General features: G+C 40.4%; 1 protein-coding gene across 2 annotated transcripts in view; it reads left to right on the top strand.

The window, feature by feature from the left end:
* rap1gap2a (RAP1 GTPase activating protein 2a) overlaps window positions 1-26,120 on the top strand; it is a 112,166-nt gene that overhangs the window by 5,030 nt on the left and 81,016 nt on the right. Inside the window, exons 1-2 of one of the 2 annotated variants that reach the window (XM_046863240.1) lie at window positions 13,787-13,889; window positions 20,668-20,703. In XM_046863240.1, coding sequence (XP_046719196.1) covers window positions 13,846-13,889; window positions 20,668-20,703 — 80 coding nt within the window. In that variant the 5' untranslated portion in view covers window positions 13,787-13,845. Of the gene's footprint in view, window positions 1-13,786; window positions 13,890-20,667; window positions 20,704-26,120 lie in introns of those variants that run through there. The other variant, XM_046863242.1, reaches the window with a different exon arrangement.

The following is a 26,120-nucleotide window of genomic DNA, read 5'->3' as shown; positions in this document are numbered from 1 at the left end:
TACTAATCCTATCCACTTCCTGCTTCACTAACTCCACATCATCCAACCTTCTCTCTCTCTCATTTTCCTCATTCATCAGCTGCTCAAAATACTCCTCCATCTTCTCAACACACTCTCCTCACTAGTCAACACATTTCCATCATCATCCTTTATTGCTTTAACTTCCAACACATCCTTCCCAGCTCGGTTCCTCTGCCTGGCCAATCGCTACAAATCCTTTTCTCCTTCCTCAGTGTCCAACTTCTCCTCCAGCTCCTCATATGCCTTTTCCTTGGCTTTCACAACATCCCTCATCACCTGTTGCTGCATCTCCTGCCTACTTTTCTCATCACTCTGTTGATCCCAATTTTGTTTCTCCAAACTCTTTCTCCTTATGCTCTCCTGCACTTCCAAATGTCACACCAAGTACTTTTCTAGCTGCCTCCCTCATCACTTCCGCAGTAGTTTCCCAATTATCCAGCACTTCACCACCACCGAGCCTCTGTCTGACCTCTTCCCTGAATCTCACACTACACTCTTCCTCCTTCAGTTTCCACCATCTTATTCTTCTTTCAGTCCTCACTCTCCTCCTCTTCTTCTTCACCTCCAAAACCATCCTACAGACCACCATCTGATGCTGTCTAGCTTCACTGTCCAGAGCTTTAAACCCTATTAAACATCATGACTGTAAACACTGACTGCACCCCAGATATCCTCAACTTTTCACCTACATCAGTACCTGACTTTACTAACACACTTGTGAAACATCTTCCCAGAAGAGTGGAGCTTATTATAAGAGCAAATGAGACAAAACGTGGAATGAGATGTTCAGTAAGCACATAATTTTATGGTCAGGTGTCCACAGGTAGCGTTTTGCCAGTATAGTGTAGATCAGATGTGTGTGTGTGTGTGTGTGTGTGTGTGTGTGGTAAATGAGAGCTGCTGAAGGTTTATGGAAAATAACAGCAGAATTTGAAATGACCTCTGCTTTGTATTAGTCAAAATCAATCTTCAAATATGTATGTGTGTGTGTGTGTGTGTGTGTGTGTGTGTGTGTGCCCATATTACTCTGTGTAAAGTGTGACCATCATCCATTACTGAGAAATCTGTGCTCGTGAAACCCTGTTGTAGGTGATGGTCATGATTGCGTCTATTTCGGAACATCAGAGGAAAGTGGGGAGATGTGGCGGAATGGCGAGGGTCTGTGCAGGCGTGAGTGGGGGGTTGTGCACGTTTCTCTGTGTGCATGCTCGACACGTATGAGTGCATATGTATGGAACACTTCTTCTGTCCGTAAGGCGCACTGCAGAAAATTGATCCGCTGCTGTTTTTCTGCCAAATGCTGAAATAGTGTGTTGTCGTGATGCGAGATTTTCATGGATGAAATGAAATCAGAAATGAGGCGGATTTATTTTTGTCACGGGTTCGCTCGTGTGAACACGACTACTTATTTATCAGTACTCACTTTTAACATTTGCTGAAACACACATTAATCCTACAACAAATCGCAAGTAAGAGGACACTTTCGCTTTCTTCCTTCAGTATATTAAGAAGTAGCCACACTACCCTGCACCAAATAAGCACACCCCATCTCATCTTACCCCATCCTATCTCACCCCAGCCCCCATTACCCGATCCCATCTCACCCCAGCCCCTGTTACCCCATTCCATCTTACCCCATCCCATCTCACCCCAGCCCCTGTTACCCAATCCCATCTCACCCCTACCCATCTCACTCCAGCCTCTCCTATTACCCCATCCCATCTTACCCGACCCATCTCACTCCATCCCATCTCACCTGACCCATCTCATCCCGAACCATCTCACCTGACCCATCTTACCCCATCCCATTTCACTCCTCCCATCTCACTCCATCCCGTCTCACCCCTCCTCTTCCATCTCACTCCATCCCATCTCACCCCGACCCATCTCAGCCCATCCCATTTCACCCCAGCCCACCTATTACCCGAGCCCATCTCACCCAGGCACATCTTATCTCAACTCCATCTTACCCCAGCCCAACATACCCCATCCCAGCTCACCCCTGCCCACGACACTCAACCCCATCTCACTTAACCCAGAGCTTCTCCAAATAGAGAACCAGGCCAGACATTTTCTAGCTAGACATTAAGGCAATAGATTCTTCAGCTAGTACAACTGGAAGGACAACTGGTGAACCAGAGGCATTTATATTAATGCCAGACGCCCTTAATGTAATGCTTAAAACTCAAACAGCAGTGGCAGCTTGGTAATACTGGGATTTTTCATGACCTTCCAATCCAAAGGTCAACATTTTAATTATGCAGCCACCAAACAAACAAGATAATGGGCACCTAATGCCAGAATCCAAGGGTTCTGTCAGGATTTTGCCCTATTTTTGTTTTTGTAGTTCCTCTGTCTAACCACCAGGTGTCATTGTGTCCCTGTGTCTCTCATCAGTTACTAATTGTTTACACCTGATTGTCTGTCTGTCTGTCTGTCTGTCTGTCTCTCTCTTTAGCTGTCTGTCTCGCTATCTGATTGTCTGTCTTGCTGTCATTGTGTCGCTCTCGCTCTCTCTCTCTCTCTCTCTCTCTCTCTAGCTATCTGTGTGTGTCTCTCTCGATCTCTAGCTATCTGTGTGTGTGTGTGTCTCTCTCTCTCTAGCTATCTGTGTGTCTCTCTCTCTCTCTCTCTCTCTCTCTCTCTCTGTCTCTCTCTAGCTATCTGTGTGTCTCTCTCTCTCTCTCTCTCTCTGTCTCTCTCTCTAGCTATCTGTGTGTCTCTCTAGCTATCTTTGTGTCTCTCTGTCTCTCTCTCTAGCTATCTGTGTCTCTCTCTCTCTCTCTCTCTCTCTCTCTCTCTCTCTGATTGTTTCAGTCCAGTTGCCCAGTTTTATGCAGAATTTAATAATTGCTCTTTGTTCTAACTCGCGGCCTGTGATGAAATCGCAGATGCTGTAACTCGCATGGTCAGAATAGCACCAGTAAGGACCATTCGTCTAGAAACTTTTTGATTTCACCTCATATTTTCATTATTGGAACTGTAGTCAAGTTTGTTTCCTGATAAAGGGGTCGCAGTTGATGGATATAGGATATATATATATATATATATATATATATATATATATATATATATATATATATATATATATAATTAGTTTATTTAATAAAGCAACCAGCCACGAGTATTGCAGTGATTCAGGGTTATGACCATGAATGTTAAATGTCACACATCACCCTTCAGCAGTGTCTCTTGGTTGGTCTTTGTGTTTTTGGTCACACTCAAATATCCTTTGTCTTTTGGAATATGACCGTGATCTCTGTACTCAAAACCTACAGTGTAATAAACTCCTCCTGAGGTGTCTGCTCATGTCTTATTTTAGTTTTATAAAATGGAAAATGTATCGGTTCAATAAATAATTTCACTTATCAATATTATTTCAAAGCTTCCATGTTTTTTTTTTGTTTTTTTTTTTTCCCCTACATTATGGCACTCTTTGGGGTTCAGTTGGACAAACCTGCATTCTTTTCTATAATAGTTATTGTGGTAGTGTTGAATGTTCCGATACAGTATATGGGCAAAATATTTGTGGACACCTCACCATAAAGTTGCTATGTGTTTTTGAACATCTCATTCCACATTTATTTCTCATTTTCTGTAATAAACCTTTGGTGAGATGTTCCACTAGAGTTTGTGGAGATTTGCAGAAGAGCTTTAACTCTGCCTCTTGCTTTACATGGGTTACTGTCATGTTGAACAGGTTTGGGTCTCCAGGTTCCTAAGGAAACATGTCATCCAAATATGTTCTATGCAATTGTGTCTCTTCAGGTTTGGAGGAAGAACGAATACTTGTGTCCCAATACTTTTGGTCTACAGTGTATATGAAAAGACCGAGACCGTATTCAGCTCCAGCAATTTCACGTCTGAAGAACGAGTTGATGTGAAGTTAGTAGTTACAACTGTGTGTGTGTGTGTGTGTGTGTGTGTGTGTGTGTGTGTTCTGATTGTTAAATGAATTCCAAACATACAGTATAACAGAAGCTGGATATGAGGATCAACAGCCTGTTAATGTTGGTGTGTGAGAGCAGGTTTTTAAAATTTTTTTTTCATTGTTTTTTGTAGAATTACTTGTGAACAGAAAGTTGTGTAAAATAAACTGGATTCTAGAAGCTGGATCTACTTTTGTGAACTTGTGAGCAGTTGTTAAAAAGTTGCTCCAGCATGAATATGATCGTATTTAAACGTGTGAAAATGAAGAAATCGCACTGCAGAGGAATCAGTAACTAGTGTGTGGGTGTTGCGCATATGGTGGGTGTGTGTGTGTGTGTGTGTGTGTGTGTGTGTGTGTGTGTGTGTATAAAACCGAGCGAGTGGGTGGTTGTGTGGGTGTTGTGAATCTTGGATTTGCGTGTGTGCATGTATAAAAGGATATTCCGAGCACTTTTTAAAAGGAATAGTGTTTTTCCATGTGTGGACGCATAAATTGTTACAACATTCGAACGCAATTGGCGAGGCAAGATTTGCGTATTCGCTTCCGTGAACGCGGCGTGACTGGCAAGTTTTAAATAGAAAAGCAAAGTGGATTTGCAACAGTATTTCCTGTGTCTTACGAGTTATGACCATGTCGTATTCAAACTGCAATAACAACCATGTCTGCGTTTTCAAAGCTCAAATGGAAACGCAATTCTTTTTGCATTTGAATTTCCGATGCCTTGCACCGAAAGCTGTCAATCAAGTGTTTGGGGTGGGACTAGATTACTGTGCGTGTGTGTACCCTAATGAAGAAGAATGGTGTGTATCTAAACTAGGGATGCCCATATCCATAAATGAAAGCGATGCGATTTTCATTCAACCCAATGCGATTACTTTTTATTTCTTTGGTTTAGACAGACAGCAAATCAACAATTTACTTAACTGACTTCTAACACATGGCCCCTTACACACACCTTTTGTAGTGCAAAAATGAAAAAAAAAAAGAGGAAATAAAAGCAGATGTTTTCCTGTTGTGTCTGCTGGAAGTTACAGCTCTACCTCTGCCATGTAAATCTGTATTCTATGTGACTCGGGACACTCCTCAGTCTCCGCAGCAGTAGCGATGCTGAGAGAACGCGCTCGAGAAACAGTTTAGCAAAGGAAACTCGATCTACATATCAAATATTAGTCAAATTGTCACTTTCTGAATATGAAAAGCGCATTGACGAATGATTTATCTAGGAATAAATAATATTTACAGATGCGAATGCGTTAAACGATTTATCAATACAAATGCCAACTTTAAATCAATGCATCACTTTTATGCTTTTAACTTTCATACTGATGCGAAACAGTGAATCATAAGAGCAGTAATGGAGGGAGTGAAAGACGAGCTAAGTAACGGATCGGACATGAAGAGACTACGGTGGCTGAGAAATGCAAAACACAACAAATCTGAAAATAAAATAAATGCAAAAACAAATGAACAAATACAGAAGCACAAACAAATCTGAAAACACGACATTTCGGACAAACTGGAAAAGGAAGGTATAGTTTGTGAATGGGAAAACTTACCAATCATTGGACGAGACACCTGTCATTCAAGATATTCAGGAAGTACAACAGTCTGCAGCAGGAGAAAGTTAAAATGTTTGTGTAAAAGTGTGCTAAATCTTTGATATACTGCAGCATCTCCAACATCACTGCATCTGAATGTCCTTCCTTAAAGTAGCTTTGAATTAATCCCAGTTTCTTCTTGCTTCTGTTTACTTCTGTTTTCTTATATTTAAATGTGCACTAATCCAAATAAAAAAATAGTTGAAAGTAAACGGAGAATTTACACATGTACAAGAGAAAAAAGTTATAAGATTTCATACTTCCTGTATATCTTGAATGACAGGTGTCTCGTCCAATGATCGGTAAGTTTCTATTTACAAACTATACCTACCTTTTCTGCTTTGTCTGAACTGTTGTTGTGTTTTTGGATTTGTTATTGTGTTGCACTTCTCGGCCACCGTACGAGACAAAGGAAAATGTAAAAAAAAAAAATAAAAAATACAAAGGGGGGAAAAAACCAAAAACAAGGTTAAAACATGAAGGGGGGAAAAAAGATGAACATTTGCAGGAAAAAAATTAATTGCAAAGAGAAACTGGGAAAAAGGATGGATATATGAGGAGAATAAGCAAAAGGAGAGATGAATGGAGGAATAAAAGAGGACAGGAAGATGAGGGTGAATAAGAGTGTAGGAATAAATCCAGGAGAATAGAAGATTGAGGAGAGATGAAAGATATAAAATTTTAAAAGGGGAGGACAAGAAAACATGTAAGAAGATTAGAGGAGTAGAAAGAAAGACCAGATAGAATGGGGAAGAAAAGGGGGAAAGATGGAAAAGTGTGAGGAGAGAAACAAGGGAAGAATAAAAAAGTGTGAAGAGAGGAATGAGGGAACGATGTAATGGTTTCTCCTCACTGTCTCTGGCTGTCTTATCTCTCTCCTTCCTGTCTTTCTCCTCACTGTCTCTTTGTCCTTTCTGCCTTTCTTTTCTCATTTGCCTTGGTGCCTTTTTCTCCTCACCATCTTCACCTTCTTTCTTCCTCTTTCTTTTCTTTCTCCTCACGTTCTTTTTCTTCTTTGTCTCCTCCTTTGCTCTCATTTTCCTCTCCAAGGTCTTTCACCTCTGTCTCTCTATTTCTATGTCTCTGCCTTCTCTTTCTCTTTTTTCTGTCTCTTCTTCTCGACCCTGTGCTTTGGTTGTACTGATACGAAGCCCAAATCACTTTCACTCTGCGCTAAACACGGCTAATGCTAAATTCGTCTCTCTTCATTCTCTCTGAATGACTTCATGATTTGCCATTGTTATCCACACATCACATTTCCCAGTGAGATTGGCATCGTGTGCTGTGTTTCGTCTTTTCAACGTGTTGGTGTCTGTCTTCACCTTCTGTTCGCTCATTGCTTTGTTACCCGAGTGTGTTCACCTGTTCTGTGTGTGCCACAGGGTGTAAATGTTTGCTTGAACCAAAACTGCTGAAAATTTCCATCTGACTGTCTTTTGTAAATAAGTAAATGGTAAAATAATTGTATTAAACTTTTTTTTTTTTGGGTCAAAATATTTACAATTACATCATATTTTGTGTCTGAGTTATTTTGGTTTGTGGGACATCAGTGGTTAAATGCCAGACTGGAAATATTGTGCACTTTAGGTCATTGATCAGATTTGGTACTGGAAATTTTAATAAATTGTACTCTTTGGAAGTTAAACGATTAGAGAAACTGTATAAATAAGTCATTTTCTTTTGTGTGTCTCAAACAATAAAATGCGATTCCCCCCCCCCCCCCCATTTTTTTTGCTTTCTATATTAAAAAAAAAAAGGAACAAACGCAACATAATTCACATTTAGTGTTTTCAACTGTGAACAAGAAAAAGTGCAACATGCACAGACCCTGAACATCCAAAAACAAACCCTACACACCACAAACAAACCAATGCACACAGAACCATTTAATTTCAATTCAGGTTTTTTACAATGGACATTGTCCCAAAGTTGCTTTACAGAATTTAATGTTAAAACGTATTACAGACATAAAAGAATGCAATTGCTTGCTTTTTATAAGAACACAACACACACAGAATCAAAACAAAAGTCGTCTAAAACACCATGTGACCTTATATACAACTACCTGTCGATTTGTGGATATATAAATAAGATCGGAGGTCAGATAAGGTCAGAATTGGAGGATGAAGGTGCATTGTGTCCTTTTTATGGTTTTGTTTGGATGAGAAACATCCCTTATTTTTTTTTTTTACTTATTTTTGTTCTGGGTAAGATCTCAGTGGATCTTGTGAGATTGGCAAGCAGATCAGGTTAGCGTAGTGGTTTGTGATGGTAGCAACTCTTTTGTTCTGTACTACCTAATTCTAAGACCTGATGAGGACCAAATGTTTGTCCTCATATGTAAAACAGTAGAATTCAAAGAGGGTGTACTTTCTTTTTCACACAGTTGTGTACACACTGTGTATATACAGTAAATAGCAAAAGTTTTTGACAGGTTGGCATCAATAATTCTAGCTACGCTTGCCCACAGTTCGGTTGTTTCAAACATCTTGGAGAACTAACCATAGATTTTCTGTAAATGTAGGCTCTTCAATCCTGTCTCATGTAATCCCAGACAGACTCACTGATGTTGAGATCATGACTCTGTGGCGGCCAAAACGATTACTTCCAGAGCTCTTTGTTCTCTACACAGAAGTTGTAAGTTGGCTGCATGTTTGCGGTCGTTGTCCTGCTGCAAAATACATTTAAGGCCAATCAGACGCCTCCCTGATCGTACTGCGTGATGAAGTACATCATTAATCCTGACCACAATTTTGTTTGCAGAAATGCAGCTCTTTGCAGAAAACCTCCACCATGCTTCGCTTTTGCCTACATAGTCATTAGTCATTGTTGAAGTGCTGGACAAGGGTACAATAAACAACCTGCCTCCTGCTACACAAATATTTCAGATTGACTCTTCAATCCAGAGCTTCTGCTGCCAAGTTCCTGCCTCTCTTTTGCATAGTTCAGTCTCTTGGCCTTGTTTTTATGTGTGATGTAGGGATATTTTGATCTGCAATTCCTCCATGAATACCACTTCTGGCTAGACTCTAAAAGGAACACCTATTTACCTTTTAGCCAATTGCGGGTGATTCCATGTCCTCAAAGTGTCATGTAACAAGGCAGGATCAGATACAAGTGGAAGAAATGTGTTTATTTTATTTAACCAAAGAAAAACACAAAGAACAAAACATTTATGAATATAAAGACAAACCAAAAGTGAGATGTCTGCTGTGTAAGGTGAGACGTGTATACATGTGCTGATTGCACAAGAATTCTGTTGGCTTGTAGCGATCATATGACATGCCATGTGATAGTGAAGTGGCTGATCTGAAACCTGTAGTCCGGGGCCATAATCCTGACATCAAGCAGGAGAAACGCTGATCTGTAATGATCATCTATTGGTCTTGTGTATGTAGGGAGTGTCTACAGGTGAAGAGTGCACCGTGATCCAGAACCTGACGTGCCTGCATGCACAAAGATTTCATCAATTAAAGGTAAAAACTGGTCCTTTTTCGTCAGGTCCAAAAATGGTGCTTTTTACCATATTTAGCCTGATTTCATGAAACATGGATACCAGAGACAGCTGTGTTTATGTATATGACCACCAGACTCTGTTACGGTACAGGAATCATGCAACCACTAATCTGTCTAATGTAATTTGTGACCTCTGCTTGGTGTGACCTCGGCCACAGAGACCAGGCCTCCAGCCCTTGTTGTCACTCGATGCCGGTGGCTGTGAGAGGGGATGTCAGAAGCGCTGCTCGAGGAAGCGGAAGCCTGGCAAGCGGGGGTGGGTATCCATGCTAGGCTAAAGGGTAGCCCTAGCCAGCTCTCCCATTTATTCTTCTTTCAAACGTCTGCTTTCTGGACAATAAACTGGATTACGTTCGATGCAGCGAGAGTTCTGAGACGGCTGCTTCTTTGAGCAATGTTTTTGTGAAAACAGTGACGGAGTTTGGGAGCCGCCATCCAGCTAGATGGGCTAACGGGCAAAAGCAGCTCTGTGCGGTTAGACTTGCGGTGGTGGCGTGTGTTTATCAACACGGAATGGTGCAAGAACTCTGTGCTTGTCTCACGCTATTGCTTATCGCTAGTGGAGTTTGTGACTATGATGCAGGCCATTTTTTTTACCACGGGAATTCACCACTGTTTTCATTGTCTGAGTGTACATTCCCCCCAGCGCTAATGCTAAGGAGGCACTGAGTGAACTCTATGGTGCTATTAGCCGTGGATGACTGCAAAAAAGTGCATACGCTGCAAAGAGACTCCGCCGTTAAAACAGGGGACAAGACGGCCTTAAGAACAGCAAGGGCCAAACTATCTCATGCCATCAGAGTGGCGAACCGCGCACACTCAAAGAAAATCCACAACCACTTCCAGGACAGCGGAGACACCCGAGGCATGTGGCAGGGCATCCAGGAGATTCTCTTTATCAGGAATGTTGTCTGGTCTAGCAGACTTCTGTGGGTTAACTCTGCAGAGTGCTCAGGGAATTTGCAGAACAGCTAGCAGATGTCTTCACTGGTATCTTCAACATTTCCCTGAGCAGCACTGTTGTTCCTACATGGATCAAGACAACGATCGTCGTCCTTGTGCCGAAGAAGTGTATAGTCTCATGCCTCAATGACTACCATCCTGTAGCACTCGCATTCATCGTGATTAAGTGCTTCAAGAGGCTTGTCATGAGGCACATCCAGACACAGCTTCCACCCTTACTGGACCCCATGCAGTTTGCGTATTGTCCAAACTATTCCACGGACGATGCAATCTCCATGACCCTCTATTTAGCCCTCACCCACCTAGACAACTAGAACACATACATTATGAATGTTGTTCATAGACTTCAGCTCAGCATTTAACACGGTCATCCCTCAGCATCTCATCGAGAAGCTGAGCTTACTGGGCCTTAACATCTCTTTCTGTAACTGGATCCTGGACTTCTTCACTGAGACCTCAGTCCGGCTCAGAAACAGCATCTCCAGCAACACCACACTGAGCACTGGAGCCCCTCAATGCTGTATGCTTAGCCCACCGCTGTTCACTCTGCTGACTCACGACTGTGTGGCAATGCACAGCTCGAACCACATCAAGTTGCCGATGACACGACCGTGGAGGGTCTCGTCAGCATACAGAGAGGAGGTGGAACAGTTAACAACTGTTAACAAGATTGACAAAAAGAGATGGTTGTAGACTTCAGGAGAACAGAGAACATTCTCAACTGATCATCTGGCGGATAACCTCACCTGGTCATTTAACATCAGCTTAATCGCCAAGAAAGCCCAGCAGCGTCTCGTGAGAAGCCTACGTGAGAAGGCTGGGGAAAGCTTATCTCCCTCTCCCAATTCTGACCATGTTCTACAGAGGGACCTTCGAGGGCATCTTGAGCAGTTGCATCACTGCCTGGTTTGGGATTGCAAGACCCTACAGAGAGTAGTGAGGACAGCTGTGAAGATCATCGGCGTCTCTCTTCTCTCAATCACTGACATTTACACCACAGGCTGCATCCAAAAGGCAACAGCATTATGGAAGACCCCACACACCTCTCACACCTGCCATCAGGAAAGTGATTCCGAAGCATTTGGGCCTTACATCTAGACTGTGCAACAGCCATCAGGCTCCTCAACACAGAACTGAAACACACACTCACTCGTGTGTTACTAAAGTGTACAACCTGAACACTCATTACTCATCTCGAACCATTCCACCGCCATTATTTATATTTAATCGTATTATACCGTTTTTACATGCTGTTTTTTGCACCTCTCGACTGCTGTTTTTGCACTGCATTGTTTGTTTACGTATACTCTTGTTCATAGTCCTCTGTAGGCCTCTGGCTGGCGCTATTTTGTGTTGTGTATACGCTCTGGTCTGACTCTCATGGCCAGAAAGTACCTCTGTGTGTGTAAAAGTGACATTACTGCATACAATTTCTTTTCTCATTTATTCAATCCAGAGCTGCTCTGGAAACGACTCCGAGCCATTAAAGCTCTCAGCCACTCCAACATGTTAAAGACGTTCAACTGATCTCCACAGCATACCGATCGATGTTTGACACATCCTGCATTAATCCCCATGAAGAGCAAACAAAAGAAGAGTGATTAGGACATGCGTCCACAATGGCTACCGTGATCCGAGAGCCATCCTGAGAACTTTAACTTTCCAGAACTGTAGAAAATCAAGAAATTCTTCAGATTTTTCATTCGAATCACTCAAGGAGCTGTTTTGATCAGAATCCTGTATCGGTGGTGGTGTTTGGATTCTCTGTTAAACGGATTCCGTTTAGTAGATTGAGTCATAATCTGATTGAATTCCTCTCGGGTGAATATACTGCACATGACTGAATTGCTCTAGGAAGCGTCATTGTGGTCTTACAATGAAAAGATGCGACTGATCCCATTCAGTCTTCATACTGTAAATTGCATGAAGATGACGAAGCTACACTACTGTATATAGACCAAAGTATGGGGATACCTGACTTCCAGCCATAGCTGCTTCTTCTTTTGGGTGTAAAGAGGACCTGAAAATCATCCTTGACTGAAAGTATAGCTACCTTTACTGCAAAACTTTCAGCACAAGTTATTGAACGTAGGCTTGAGGATGCACTAGTCCTCGACACCCAGACACATTTAAATAAAAAGCCAAAAAAAACAGTTGATTTGAGGTTTTATTTTCTAAAATACAAATCGATTTGTACACTTCGTTAACACTGCATTAACCATCAACACAACACGGAATAAAGAGTTTAAACAAGACAAAGTAGCAAAGCTTAAAAATAGATCTTTAGTTAACCAATAAAATTACCATCATGTCTCAAACTAGTAGAACCATTAGCATTCAACGGACAAATAAAAACAAATATTCAGTCTTATTCAGTGTCGACAAAAAAAAAAAACTGGTTCCCAAAGTTTTATGAATTGATCCAAGCTCTTTCTTGGACTAAAAATGAGGCCAGCGGTCAGAAAAAATGAATAAAATAATAATTGCTTTGAGGCAGCAGATGGTCAGGGAGTGCAGAGGCACAAAATGTAATTAGTAACGCCCATTGTTAATTAAAATAAAATGGAGTAAAAAGTACATCTATTGAATCATAACTGTAGTTGAGTAGCGCGGAAAAGTCACTTATACCTTTTTGATACTCTAAAAATTAGGCAAAAAATTAATTTCAGTACAGTAACAAAGTACATTTAATCAAATACTTTACACCACTGACTCTGTTCCCTTTAAGTTAGAGGCACACAATTTTATATATGACGTCTCAGGATGTGGAAGCATGAAATCTTCCCTTCATTAGAACTACGAGACTCAAACCTGTTCCAGCAGGACGGCACTATCTCTGTGCACAAAGCCAGCTCCATGAAGATCTGCGTTATGGGTTGGAGTGAAGGATTTCTTGCTATAAAGCGCCAACCCTATTGAACACAAATGAATGTGAGCACTGACTGCACCCCAGGTCTCCTCACCTTCTCACCTTTACTAACACACTTGTGATGGAATAAAATCTCACATCTTCCCAGAAGGGTGGAGGTTATCAGACGAGGAAATGGAGACAAAATGAGGACTGGGATTTGTCCATGTAGTGTAACTTTGAACATCTTCAAGCCTGAGCCATAATTTATTTATCTAATTGACAACACCTAACCAAAGCTCTTAATCCATTTCTCTATCCACAACAATGGAAAACAGAACTTGTTAGGTGCATTATGTGTCTGCTGACCATATACTCCTCCATTTTTGTTTGTATTGGCAACATGAATCAACAAGTCTCAGTGTCAGGTGGAGTGTATGATGATGATATTAACCCCTTAAAGGGTCATTAAAGGGTGTCTAGATAATATTAAAATGTTATTCTCTCCTTTGTAATTATACCCATTTCTACAACCTACATCCATGCACGTTCTCCTTGACATGTCTTGACCTTTTCTTACACAACGAATTGCACCCATATTTCTCCTTATTTCATTTAATGATTTATAATGGTTCCATTTTCCACTTAAGCATTGGATGCACAAACTTCTGCAGCTTTCTGCCAAGTTTTTTCTGCTGAATTTGTTGAACCATATGAGATCCAGGCAGTGAAATGGAGCATGAGTGGGAAAAGTGATTGGAAGACAACATGAGAGCCTGAGAGAGAAAAACTGAAACTCGTAAACACTCGCCCCTCCCTTCACTTCGTATCTGTGCGTCAGCTTGCACAGGTGAGCTGCGAGACAGTGTGTGTGTGTGTGTGTGTGTGCGCAACAGTGTGGTGTGTGTGTGTGTGTGTGTGTGTGTGTGTATGGTGTGTAGGAGTTGGACCCAGCTGGTGCAGTCAAAATGTTCAGGAGAAAGAGGAGCGTGTCTTTCGGAGGACTCGGATGGTATGTTCTCGAATAGATGTTTCATGCAGAGATTTGAGTTTGTAGTTTTTCTTAGTTGCTTTGGATCATTTCTCATCGTTTTTAATTTTTGCAATTCAGTAAGTTCATTTCTCAAAACAATTTGTGCAACAGCACAGCTTACGAATAGCTTCTTATAATTTTTCTTTTTTGTAAAAGCCTTTCCTTTTTAAAAATCTTTAAAACAAGTATTTGTGTGAATCAACATCTCCTTGCAATCAGAAGTCCTTTTGTCGTCATTCACATACCAGATCGTCAAAACGTTTAGTGTCGTGGCGCACGGTTTCAGTGTTTCCTGAGGTAAACTATGGATTACGATAAATCTAAATCAAATTTTGTCAAATACACATTCGTATATCGTACAGCATGTAGTGAAATGCTTTTTACGTCGGTCTAATAAATACATAAATTAATTAATAAATAAACCAAAAATAAATCAGTGCATCTCTCAAAAGTAAGTATTTGTGTCGGTGAACATCTAATTCCCATCCGAATGAAAAGTCTATTTGTCATTGTTCACAAACAAAATCATCAAAAAGTTTAGTCGTGTTCTCAGTATGATGCACAGTTTCAGTGTTTCTTGATATAAACTATGGTTTTGGATCACAGAGACTGAAAATGCACAAAATTAGACGTCCTTCTGTTTGTCATCTATGAATTTCAGCAGCACATTCATTTATTTGTTGGATATTTGATTTATATTAATTGAGACCGAACAGGATTCACACTTTTACTGTACAAGTGTTCGCTTGTTTTAGTTGTTCGTCCATTTTTAGAATGTATAATTCTGAGTTTTGTCTGTATTCACTCTCCAACTGAAGGCTCAAGATTCACCTTTGACCTGTTTTAGAGAACTTGTTGATTATTGGTTGATCTGATGTCGTTCACTCGTCTTCATCAGTGACGTTTAAGATTAATCAGCACAATTCATCAACACATTTACAAATAAAAACAGTTAAATGGAAATTAAGCGACAGATTCTGACAACTGGTTTAACGATTTTACATTCAATGACGTGTACAATGAACTGATGCTGAGATGTTTTGAGGGTTAAAACGATTCAGGTAAAACCAGTCGAATATATTTTGATCAACAAGAACACAACCAACTGATAATGTAGGAAACAGCAGACACTCGTACACAATCGATTAAATAAACGTACCAAAGCGTTCGCAATTTGATCAAAGCAACGAGAAAATGCTTTTGACGTGCACGTGACATGACGTGGTGGTCGAACACGTAGTTTTAAAAATGTAATTTCTGATATGAGAAACGCTGCAAAGCCGCTGAGAAAAACTGCAAACGTCGGACTTTCTGGCGCAAATCAATTAGTTTGATTGAGGACGCAAGTGTGTTGTAGCTACCTCAGTGTCTGGGCTTCTCGCAGCAAATCTATGGTTGTGGCAACTATTTAACAATGCAGACTCTGTGAAAGTGTTCTTGATTGATAAAACATTTAAAAAGGTATTTACTGTAGAATCCTGTTTAGACATGCATATACATTTTTTTAAGGGGAAAAGGTTGTTTCTGATTTTAAATATTTAGAACTAATTTTAGTTTTTCAACAGACATTTTAAAAGCATGTCAAAAAAGGTAGCCAATATTGTTAAATAGAATTTCGCATATGAGACCAACGTTTAACAATAGAAGCAGCTAACATTTCCATGAGCTCCTATTATTATTATTATTATTATTATTATTAATATTATTATTATTATTATTATTATTATTATTATTTTCTCATATTACAGTTTTACTAGTTGGTCAAGTTTTTAAATCAATTAAATCTCTATACAAACAGTTATTAGTTAAAAGGTCTAATAGTTATCATGATTGGAATATACAGTAATCCCCCGTTTATTGAGGTGGTTACGTTCCAAAACCGCTAAACGAAAAATCGGACGCCACCCCAAAACCGCTTATTTATTTATTTATTTTTATTAATTTTTTTAATAATTGTTTAACGGTAAAATCATCCTTTAAACACACACAGAAAACATTTGCAAAAATAATTGAATGAGAAATATGGGTAGAAATCCAGTTCACTGTGTCACATGTACAATGAGAACTTGTTCTGTAGTAGCGAAGCCTTTGTGTAGTTTCTCTGCTTGTTTATTAGTCGAAGTGTCCTATGACGTCAAAAAAAGAAGAGTTAAATATGCACGTCGTCACATTCTTTACTTTCTATACGGTATGGTATTAACTTTGTTTTATTATTAATAATATTTTTATTAATACATTTCATTATTTCAACATAAAACTCCATAAAAACAATTCCCTGAAAGTTTTTTGGTCTATTGAAAATGAAGATCTAAACAGTTGGAGTCTGGTGTCATTGCAGCGAAGTTGAGGTAAACAAGCCGGAATGTAAATAAAGGAGGAAATTATGCAGGTCGAAGCATCTTGTGTTTTGCTCATGTGTTTTGGATGCTGTTTCAAATGTATCCAGATTGTTGTAGACTAAAATGCCACTCCTGGGCCCCTGAGCAAGGCCCTTACCGGCGGTTAATTGCTCAGCTGTATAACTCTGGATAACGGCGTGTGCTAAATGCATAAATGTGAATATATAAGTGGTTAAAAAAAAAAAAAAAAGGCCAGTTATTGGAACATTTTTTGTTTTTCTCAACCATTCATGACAACTTTCATTCCATATTTACTGATGGAGAAACGCGATATGAAAATGTGTCCTTTACACACGCAGCAGAACAAATAGTTATTTCCCTCTAGTTTTGCATGTCATTGTGTACCTTTTTGACGAACCCTGAGCTTCTCTATAAATTAAACTATCGTTCTTGAGGATTACACACTTCTTCTGTTTGGAGGAAGTAAAATGAATGTTCTTGAACACATGGGTTTGTAGATGAGGTTTGTGTTTTTTTTTTTTTTTTTTGCAAGAGAAACAGACATAACGTCTCAACCACGGAAATGGGGGGGTGGTGGTGCTGGTGGTGGTGGGGTCGTTATTGATCCATAAATGTCTTTCATTCGACGCATGAACAGAGCCGTATTGTGGAATCCATCTGCTACTATTTGCACCACAGTTTCGCTGTATTTACCCTCATCCAGAGAGATGAGCGGAGCAGGAAATTGAACAAGCTGCGTTGCCGTTGTATCCACGTCCCCGTCTCGCGTCGTGTGTACTCGCTGGCTATTTGGTAATCAAAGAAGCCTGATCTTATCACACACACACACACACACACACACACACACACACACACACACACACACACACAGACCTGACCATGATGAGAGATGATGAGGTACAGTAACAGGAGCCTGGCAGTTTATGAAAAAGAAACACATTATTCCTGGACGAATTGCTGTGACTCCATGACAATGTTTTTTTCATTCTAAGGTGAACGTTTTGCTCTTGGTCATGATAGCTTTATAACACACACACACACACACACACACACACACACACACGTTTTGTTCCAAATGTAACTAAATCTCGCAGCACAACGAATCACCTAAAGTTCCTGATTCCTAAAGCCTTGGCTGCTATAACATAAGTACACTGTGTAGCCAAATGTTTGTGGACAACTGTCCAAGATTTTGTGGGGGTTTTTTTTACGTTTTATTTCACACAGCTCTTGCCAAGCTGACACTATTTGGGGCCCCTAGGCAAGGCCCTTAACCCTCTGTGCTCCAGGGGTGCTGTATCATAGCTGACCCTGTACACTGACCCTAACTGGGATATGCGATGAAAGAATTTGCTGTAATGCACATGTGACAAGTATAAAGCATTATTATTATTATTTTTTTTAAACCTTCATTTAGTTTTCTGTTATAATAAGCTCCACTCTTCTGGGAAGATGTTCCACTAGATTTTGTAGAGATTTGTAATCCAGTGTAAAGCATATCTTCATGGAGCTGACCTGTACACAATTGAGTGCATCTGATTTTCTGATAACAGTGTGGAAAGGAACATGTGGCAAAAGTTTCTTGCTGAGGATGGAGACACCAGGAAGGAGGAAAAGAGGAAGACCAAGGAGGAGGTTTATGGATGTGGTGAAGAAAGACATGCAGAGTTGAAAGTGGCAGATGTAGAGGACAGAGGGGTATGGAGCCAGATGATCCACTGTGGCGCCCCCTAATGGGAGCAGCTGGAAGAAGATGACGAGGTTATTACCGTATTTTTCGGACTATAAGCCGCTACTTTTTTCCCCACGTTTTGAACTCCGCGGCTTAAACAATGAAGTGGCTTATTTATGAATTTTTCCTGGGTTTTTCCTGGTTTCACAAACTTCAAGCCAAAAAACTGAACCCCATAACATTAGACCAATGAAATTTCCGAACGGAAACAAAAAAACGCACTTCACCTGTGTTCTGAGCTGCACGGCATCGGGAGAAAAGCTTCACCGATGGTGATTTTTAAACGCACGACGATGCCAAAAGAAAAACTCTCGAGGGAAATAGTTGTGAAAGGAAGGAGGAAGACAGTGAACAATGACTTTCTTGGTCTGCTACTGTTTAGATACAAGTCGTGTAACAGACACTGTCTTTATTAAAGCCTGTATAAAGTTCATTAGTTTCAGTGTAGACACCTGCGGCTTATAGACAGGTGCGCTTATTTATGTTCAAAATAAACATCTTTGTCAAATTCAGTGGGTGCGGCTTATATAAGGGTGCGTTTAATAGTCTGGAAATTACGGTACACATACAAAAACACAGCTGAATACTTTTGAACCACATGCAACACATTTATGTTTTCATTCCAGTAAAGAAAATGAAAACACTATCATCGCTGGTGAATTCCACCGGGTGGAATAGGAATTAAACACTCCGGGATGTACTTTATACTTGTAAAACCAGATTTTATATTTTTTTTTACCCGACACATTTTCCACCTAAAGTCCCACCTTTCATTGCACAGGCACGTGTTTTTATTTATTTATTTATTTTCCGTTAAACAGCACGAGTTCAGTGCGTCTTCCTCCGAGCTCAGTATATTTATACAGTTTGCTCGAAACCATGTGCCCACTCAACACACCCCCACACACACACACACACACACACACACCATTATTATTATTAAAAATATAATGAAGTCTCGGAGCACACTGCAGGTTACTTGTCTAGAATGGTGCACGTTTATGCCTCCAGGTTTTGTCTCTGCTCCTCTAACGTGTCGTGACGTGCATAGTGTGTGTGTGTTTTTTTGTCCTTGTGATTTCATGGCCAGACATAAAATTCTATATTCCACTAAACACGTGCGTGCACACACATTTGTCTTCCTATTTCTGAAAGGAATTAATTGAAGGATGGAATGAAAAACGTTAAAAAAAAAAACAAAAAAAACACACGTACAGGTTTTTATTAAAAACTTGATTCTGATTTGCATTAAAACGCCAAAAACTGTCAGATGGTCATATACTTGTGGGGACACTTGGTCCCCGAGTAAATATAATAACATGCCCACACACACACTTACACATTCGCTGGTCAACTGTCTACTCTCTTCTTTACACGGTCACTGAACGAACGAACACACACACACACACACACACACACACACGATCAGAGAAGCCTGCAGTGGAACCGTAACCATGGTGCAGCAGCTTAATTCGTCTCCACACCTTCCTCCATTCACGGCTTGAATCTCCGCATGCGTAATTTGCTGCTATAATTTCAGCGCTTCGCTCCTGTTGGGTGTAAAATCATTTTTTCCCCCTTTTAAAGAAATCTTTGACGTAGACGACGCGCCACGACACGGCCTATGAGGAGGCAACGGCAGCTGGTGTCTGTTTTCCTGAGTGTAGAAATGATTTTTTTGCATTTACACTATTGGTCTTTGTCAATAGATGTTGCAATAAATTAACTCTAAAAAAGGGTTCAAATATTTTATTATTCTATGTGCGATCTATTCGATGCATATCCTAATGTGGGATTATATTCCGTATGTTTTTTCTTAATTTTATTATGTCGCCAAAAGTATTCGGACGCCCGATGCTGAACGTTAGCCTGAAATTTTCCATTTACTTAAACCAAAATATCCAAAACCTGTTCCAGCATGACACACGGAGCACAAAGTCATCTCCGTGAAGATATAGAAATGTGTGGAAGATCTCCTGCTATAGAGCTATTGAACATGACGAATGTGAACACGATCTGCACCCCCAGGACTCTTCAACCTTCTCATCTACACCAGTACTAACAACTTTGTGAATGAATAGATCTCACAGAAATCTCCACAAAATCTAGAGGAACATCTTTTCAGAGGAGTGGCGGTTATTGTAAGAGCAAATGGATGTTCATAAAGGAGAACATGCCAATCTTATGGGCAGGTGTCCACAAACTTTTGGCCACCCAGTTTGGATTTTGATGAGGAACATTTTTTCAATTTAAATAGGAGTCTGTGTGGGTTTCCTCTAGGTTCTCTGGTTTCTTCTAATTTCTAGTAGGTGCAATTCCAGCCTGAATAAAGGAATGGATTTATTTCTCACATGCTTTTTTCACATATCCCATAGGAGGAAAGGATCAGAGAGCAGGGTCAGTCATGATACAGTGACCTGGAGTAGAGAGGTTTAAGGGCCTTGCTCAAGGGCCCAACAGTGGCAGCTTGGTAGTGCTGGGTCTTGAACCCCCAACCTTCTAATCAGTAACCCAGAGTCTTAACCACTAAAGCTCCTCTGGGAACGCACTGAGATGGTGTAGGTGTTTTCCATCCAGGAAGATGAATTTATTAATAGCAGTGAATGTTCTTTCTCTCCTGTGCTGCATGAGCTAATATTCTCCTTCTTCTTCTTTCTCATTCTAGGATTGACAAGCCCAGCGTTGCAGCTCTGAAGGCCAGGTCAGTCGTCAACTTCACGTTCTCTCAGGGGCAGACGAAGTCAAAGTGTAGATAATACTTTAACCTTCAAATCTACGCTATATAGACAAACGTTTGTGGACACCTGACCGTACGAGGGGTATGTGCTTCCTTTTAATGAGCATCCCATTCCCACGTTCAGTCTCCATTCACTTTAATAATGAGCTCAGCTCTTTTGGGATGGTGTTCCACCAGATTTTGTGGAGATAGTGTGAGATTTTATTCTACCACATTGGTCAAGTCAGGTACTGAAGAAGGTGAGATGATGAGGAGGAGGCCTGGGGTGCAGTCAGCTTTCACATTCAACATTTTTAATGTGGTTGCGCTCTACAACAGGAGATCTTTCACTCCAACCCATGGACAAGTAGATCTTTATAGAGAGGCTGTGTGCAGAGAAGCATCATCATGCTGGAACAGGTTTTGGGTCTCATAGTTTGAATGAAGGGAAAATGTCATGCTACAGCATCCCAAGACTTATACGAGTGTGTGGCTGGAGATTTCAGGTGTCCCAATACTTTTGGCTATATAGTGTATTATTGTAGTGATAAAACAACAGGGGTTTAAGACGGATCCGGCATGATACAGCACCCTGGAGTGCAGAGGGTTAAAGGCCTTGATCAAGATGATTAGCGGGGCTTGAACCCCCGACCTTCCGATCGAGAGCTTTAACCACTGAGCTCCCCCCCCTTCAGAGGAACCCAGAGCAGGAAAGTGTGTGTGAAGTTTCTCATCTACTGAAATCTGAAGGAGTCTCCATCTTAATGGTGCTAGGATTTGAACTCACGACCTTCTGAGCAGAATGTAACCGCATCTAAGGGACTTTGGCAGGATTCCACAAATTTTGTATGCAAGAATAGGCAGCTTTGTGCATCCATCAGAAGGTCATGTGTTCAAATCCCACCTCTACTAAGCTCTGAGCCCTTGAGCAATTTGCTCTGGATAAGGATAAGGGTGTGGCCCAGATGTCAGAAATGTGAGAGACGTAGAAGATGAGGTGTTGAGAGAAAGACTGTTTATAGAACTAGTGTCATGAACAATTCATTAATGTGACTCAGAAGAACGAGTCATCTCAGAGTGATTCGTTTATTTTCTACTGGACGCTCATTAACGAAGAATCAGGAAACGGAATGAAGTAGTTTATTTCTCGACTCTTCTGGTCCGAGTTGTTTGTTCTTTTGTCACGTGACTCCTGCAGACGCTTTGCAGTTCATTACACAGGAAACAGAATTGAGTCGTTTATCTGATGAATCCTCTCGTTCGAGTCGTTCGATTTTCTATCACGTGACTCCCACAGGCGCTACACACTGCAATAGATCAGGAGTATTTTTATTTTTTGTGCGTATCTTGATGTTATTGATACGATAATTATGGGAGTCACGTGACAAAAGAACTAAGGATACGAACCAGAAGACATTGAGAGGCGAACTTTGTTTTATTTGTCCTGAGCTGCAGCATCTCATTTTCATGATTGGAACTGTAGTGTGTGTGTGTGTGTGTGTGTGTGTGTGTGTGTGTGTGTGTGTGTGTGTGTGTTGGGAATCTGTTAAATAAAAGGAGGTGAAGGAACTTTAAAAGCGCATCCTGTCGTATTTCACTCCATAAATCTGAACTCCTGCTGCATTTTGCTATTTATTTATTTTTTATTTATTAACTTAAGATCAGGTTTTATAATGAGAGCAGATGAAGAAGGTGAAGAACAGAGAGATAAACATCAAAGCTGGTACAAGTGGACACAGGTGTTTCTACAGTACAGACTGTTCCTGCCTTTTTATTTCACATTTCATACACATTATACACACGTACATACATGTGCTCTTTTTCCAAAAAAAAAAAAAATTCACTCTACAGTAGACTGAATTTCTTGACGTGTGTGTGTGTGTGTGTGTGTGTGTGTGTGTGTGTGTGTGTTTTTAGCAAGCTGTTGCCTAATGATTTCATCTCCTTTGATTGACACTACAAAGCGAGTCTGTTTTTAACCTGCTGCACTGAGCATTCAGATATACAGCATAATCGTGTGTGTGTGTGTGTGTGTGTGTGTGTGTGTGTGTGTGTCTGTTTATGCCAGGGTTTTTGTCTATGTAATAAAGATAAGTGCTGTCTGAATTGTTAATGAGAGAGAGAGAGAGAGAGAGAGAGAGAGAGAGAGAGAGAGAGATCAGAGGGCAAAGAGACTCAGTGTTACTTGCTGATGCTCTACACACTGCTACAGAGCTGAAGATGCCTCGGAAAATCTGGTGAGTTGCTGTGTGTGTGTGTGTGTGTGTGTGTGTGTGTGTGTGTGTGTGTGTGTGTGTGTGTGTGTGTTCTCTAGTTTTCCCAGGGACTGGCATCCTTTTTTTCTTGTATTTTTTAAAAACTGATTTTTTCTTCTTCTATACACTCCTTCGGCAAAAGTTTTGGGACATCTAACTTTTCTATAAAGATCTGCTTTTGATGGGTTGGATGTGTGTGGAAGTTCTCCTGCTATAGATCTCCAACCCTACTGAACCCCACTGGGATGAATTGTTTATACAATGCACTTTGCAAAATGTAGGACATCATCTGGGACTCTTCCAGGTTCTCAGCACAGAGGAATTCACAGCAGTTTATTTTGTGATGAAAAGACCAGCCGAGCACTTCGTGGCCCACAAATGTGACGTGAATTATCTGAATCTTTCTCTTCATGAAGCTGCTTCTGCTGTCATAAGAAATCATGTCACGTGAGCTGCGATAGAATTATCTCCTACAATGTGCGGCTATTAACCGGAGACAAATGACAAGGATGTCATGCTATAATAAGTGTTATTAAGGGTCTCTGTGAGGGCATTGTTCTCTTATAAAGCCTTCTTCGTTGTTTGGAAAAGTTCATTAGCGTGGGTTCCTTCTGAGAAATCGTTTCATCGTTTGACTTTTTTCGAAGTTTATGAAAAAGCCATTTCTCAGAAAACACTGTGCACACTGACTATTCACTATACACATAGTGTACAGGACTTCAAGATGTTCCACTTTATTTTCATAAAAAAATCCGGTGAAGTCGGTTCTGATGAACTGCATAGTGTTGAAGTGAGGAACAGGAGCCATGTTGGTTTGGAACCTTCACTGCTCCAAAACAACCCCAAACCATTAATCCTCCACCTCCATGTGTGTGTGGGGGTGAGGGAGTCTGACCACATCTTCTCTCCTGTTCTCCTTTTTACACTAGTTCTTCTGGTAGAGACACAAATGTCCTGTTTGGATTCCAAAGAACTTTCTTCCACCAATTCACTGCTCAATTCATGTTTTTGCCTTTTACCGAGTTTGTTGCATAGAAACTAAATCAACAGAACAATCATTCATATACGATCATTAATAACGATTAATGACCACAGGGGGGCGATATATGTGGATATATGTGGCATCCTGAAGATGTTACTGGTATCACCCCTTTTGTGTTATGTCTCCATCTAGTGGTCTTAGCTAATATGACGTTTTGGGGAAAAAAAACAACGAAATATTAAGCATTAATATTTAGAAATGACCGAAACTGATATTCGGCAAAGAAAATGCACAAAACACGTATTGGTCCCTAGAGTTAGATTTTATACTGTACGTTCACGTGCATGCTGCCTCTAGAATTTGCTCTTGTTGTGAATACACAGAAATAAATGAAGTACTGATTACGAGAAAACGAGAATATATATAATGCATGGTTACGTAGGACTTTCGTAAGGTTAAGTCAAATGTCACTCAATGTCATTAGCTGAAAGCAGTAACATAATGAACGGTGTCATATGTATTTGGACAGCTGCGTGATATCCCCCTATTTCTTGACATCCAACTGAGAACACGAGAACTTCAGGGAGTCTCCATTGCTTCATTTCAAACTTCGTGGTTGCAGTGGCCTGTCCAAAAACTTATGGACCTAAGTGTAGAATGTCAGGATTTCTGCGTGTACTCGCTGCCTGCTAGTGTGACCTCATTCATGCTTAGAAAAGGTCTGAGGTTTGGAATGAAGTGTTACAGGTGTTTACCCTGTAGAGTGTGTCTGTGTGTCTGTGTGTGTGTGTGTGTGTGTGAGTGTGTTTATACAGTGGTGCTTGTGAAGGGATTAGTTTTCTCAACCTGAATCCTGAAAAAGGGCCAATTAGAGTCACAGGCTTACTATCTTTTCTTTTCCAATTACACACACACACACACACACACACACACACACACACACACACAGCAGATTCACTCCAGGATCACTGAGTGTGATGAAAGATCACACCCTGGGAATAATATAGAATATATAGTTTACAGTAGGCAATTCACAGATCTATGTTAGGATAGCAGGTGGTTGATTTTCAGATGGACGTTAATACATTTTTGATTTATTTATTTATTTTTTGTGTAATGATTTTTACACTTCTTTGGAGACTCGAGCGACGACTTCCTTAATCGAATGAAGCACGGTGGTGGGTGTGCGATCATCCAAGGAATTCCGCTCTTCATGATGTCATGAAAATTTTTTTTCAAAAAAACATATACTGACCTGGAAGGAGTGTATTTATCAAATTCCTTTTTTTCCTTTTTTTTTTTTTTACTTAAGCTATGTTTAGCATGAGAACTCCCTCCAAGCTCAGGTGACCACCATGTAATGAGATCTGTTTTATAGATAGATCTGAACATAATTTTCAGTGTTTTTGAAAGGGCAGTGTCTTTTCCTTTAAAGTGAACAGAGTTGTGAGCCACGATGCATTTACAGGCTGAAATGGACACGTCTCAAGATATAAAAGGGGGATAAATAAAAAAATGCACAAAATATAATATGCAAAATCAATTACAACAAATAAATTCTCTTGTGCGGTTTGGCAGCAGTGTAGTTTGTATTATAATGATTATTAGCTCTGGTAAGATTCGCATCGGTGCATCGACATAAAAGTTAACGATGTGATCTGTCGATTTAAAGTGTGTGTGTGCATGTGTATGTATGTGTATGTATATGTATTACACAGTATATATATGGATCTGAAAACACCGTTTGAATGAACCTGGTAGAAACAGCTGCTTTTGTGCACCACTAGATGGAGACAGTGAGCTGAAACGTGCCTGTGTTTCTCACTAATGCATTTCTCATCCCACGTGCAAGCAGCATTAGAGCACCTTTGTGTGACAAACTCATTTCCTGCATATAATTAAGAGCACAATCAGGTTTTATTTTACTGAAATGTGGATGGAAATCCAGCTGAGGTAAACGACACTGAGCCCTTTGTGAAGTCGAATCGGGCGTTTTAGAGGCGGAAATTGCATATCAAAATTGCATATCAAGGGGTTCGGACTGTTGTGTGAAAGCTTGATAAAAGTATTAGTGGATATCATTTTATATTTATTAATATAAAGAGGAAGTTTTGGATCAGTGATTTTTCATCTGAATGACAGGACAGGAATGAAAGGCCAGGTTT

This window comes from Silurus meridionalis, chromosome 12 (assembly GCF_014805685.1).
Source record: "Silurus meridionalis isolate SWU-2019-XX chromosome 12, ASM1480568v1, whole genome shotgun sequence".
NCBI lineage: Eukaryota > Metazoa > Chordata > Actinopteri > Siluriformes > Siluridae > Silurus > Silurus meridionalis.
Note: the sequence above shows the minus strand (reverse complement) of the source record. Positions and strands in the feature narration are given on the sequence as shown.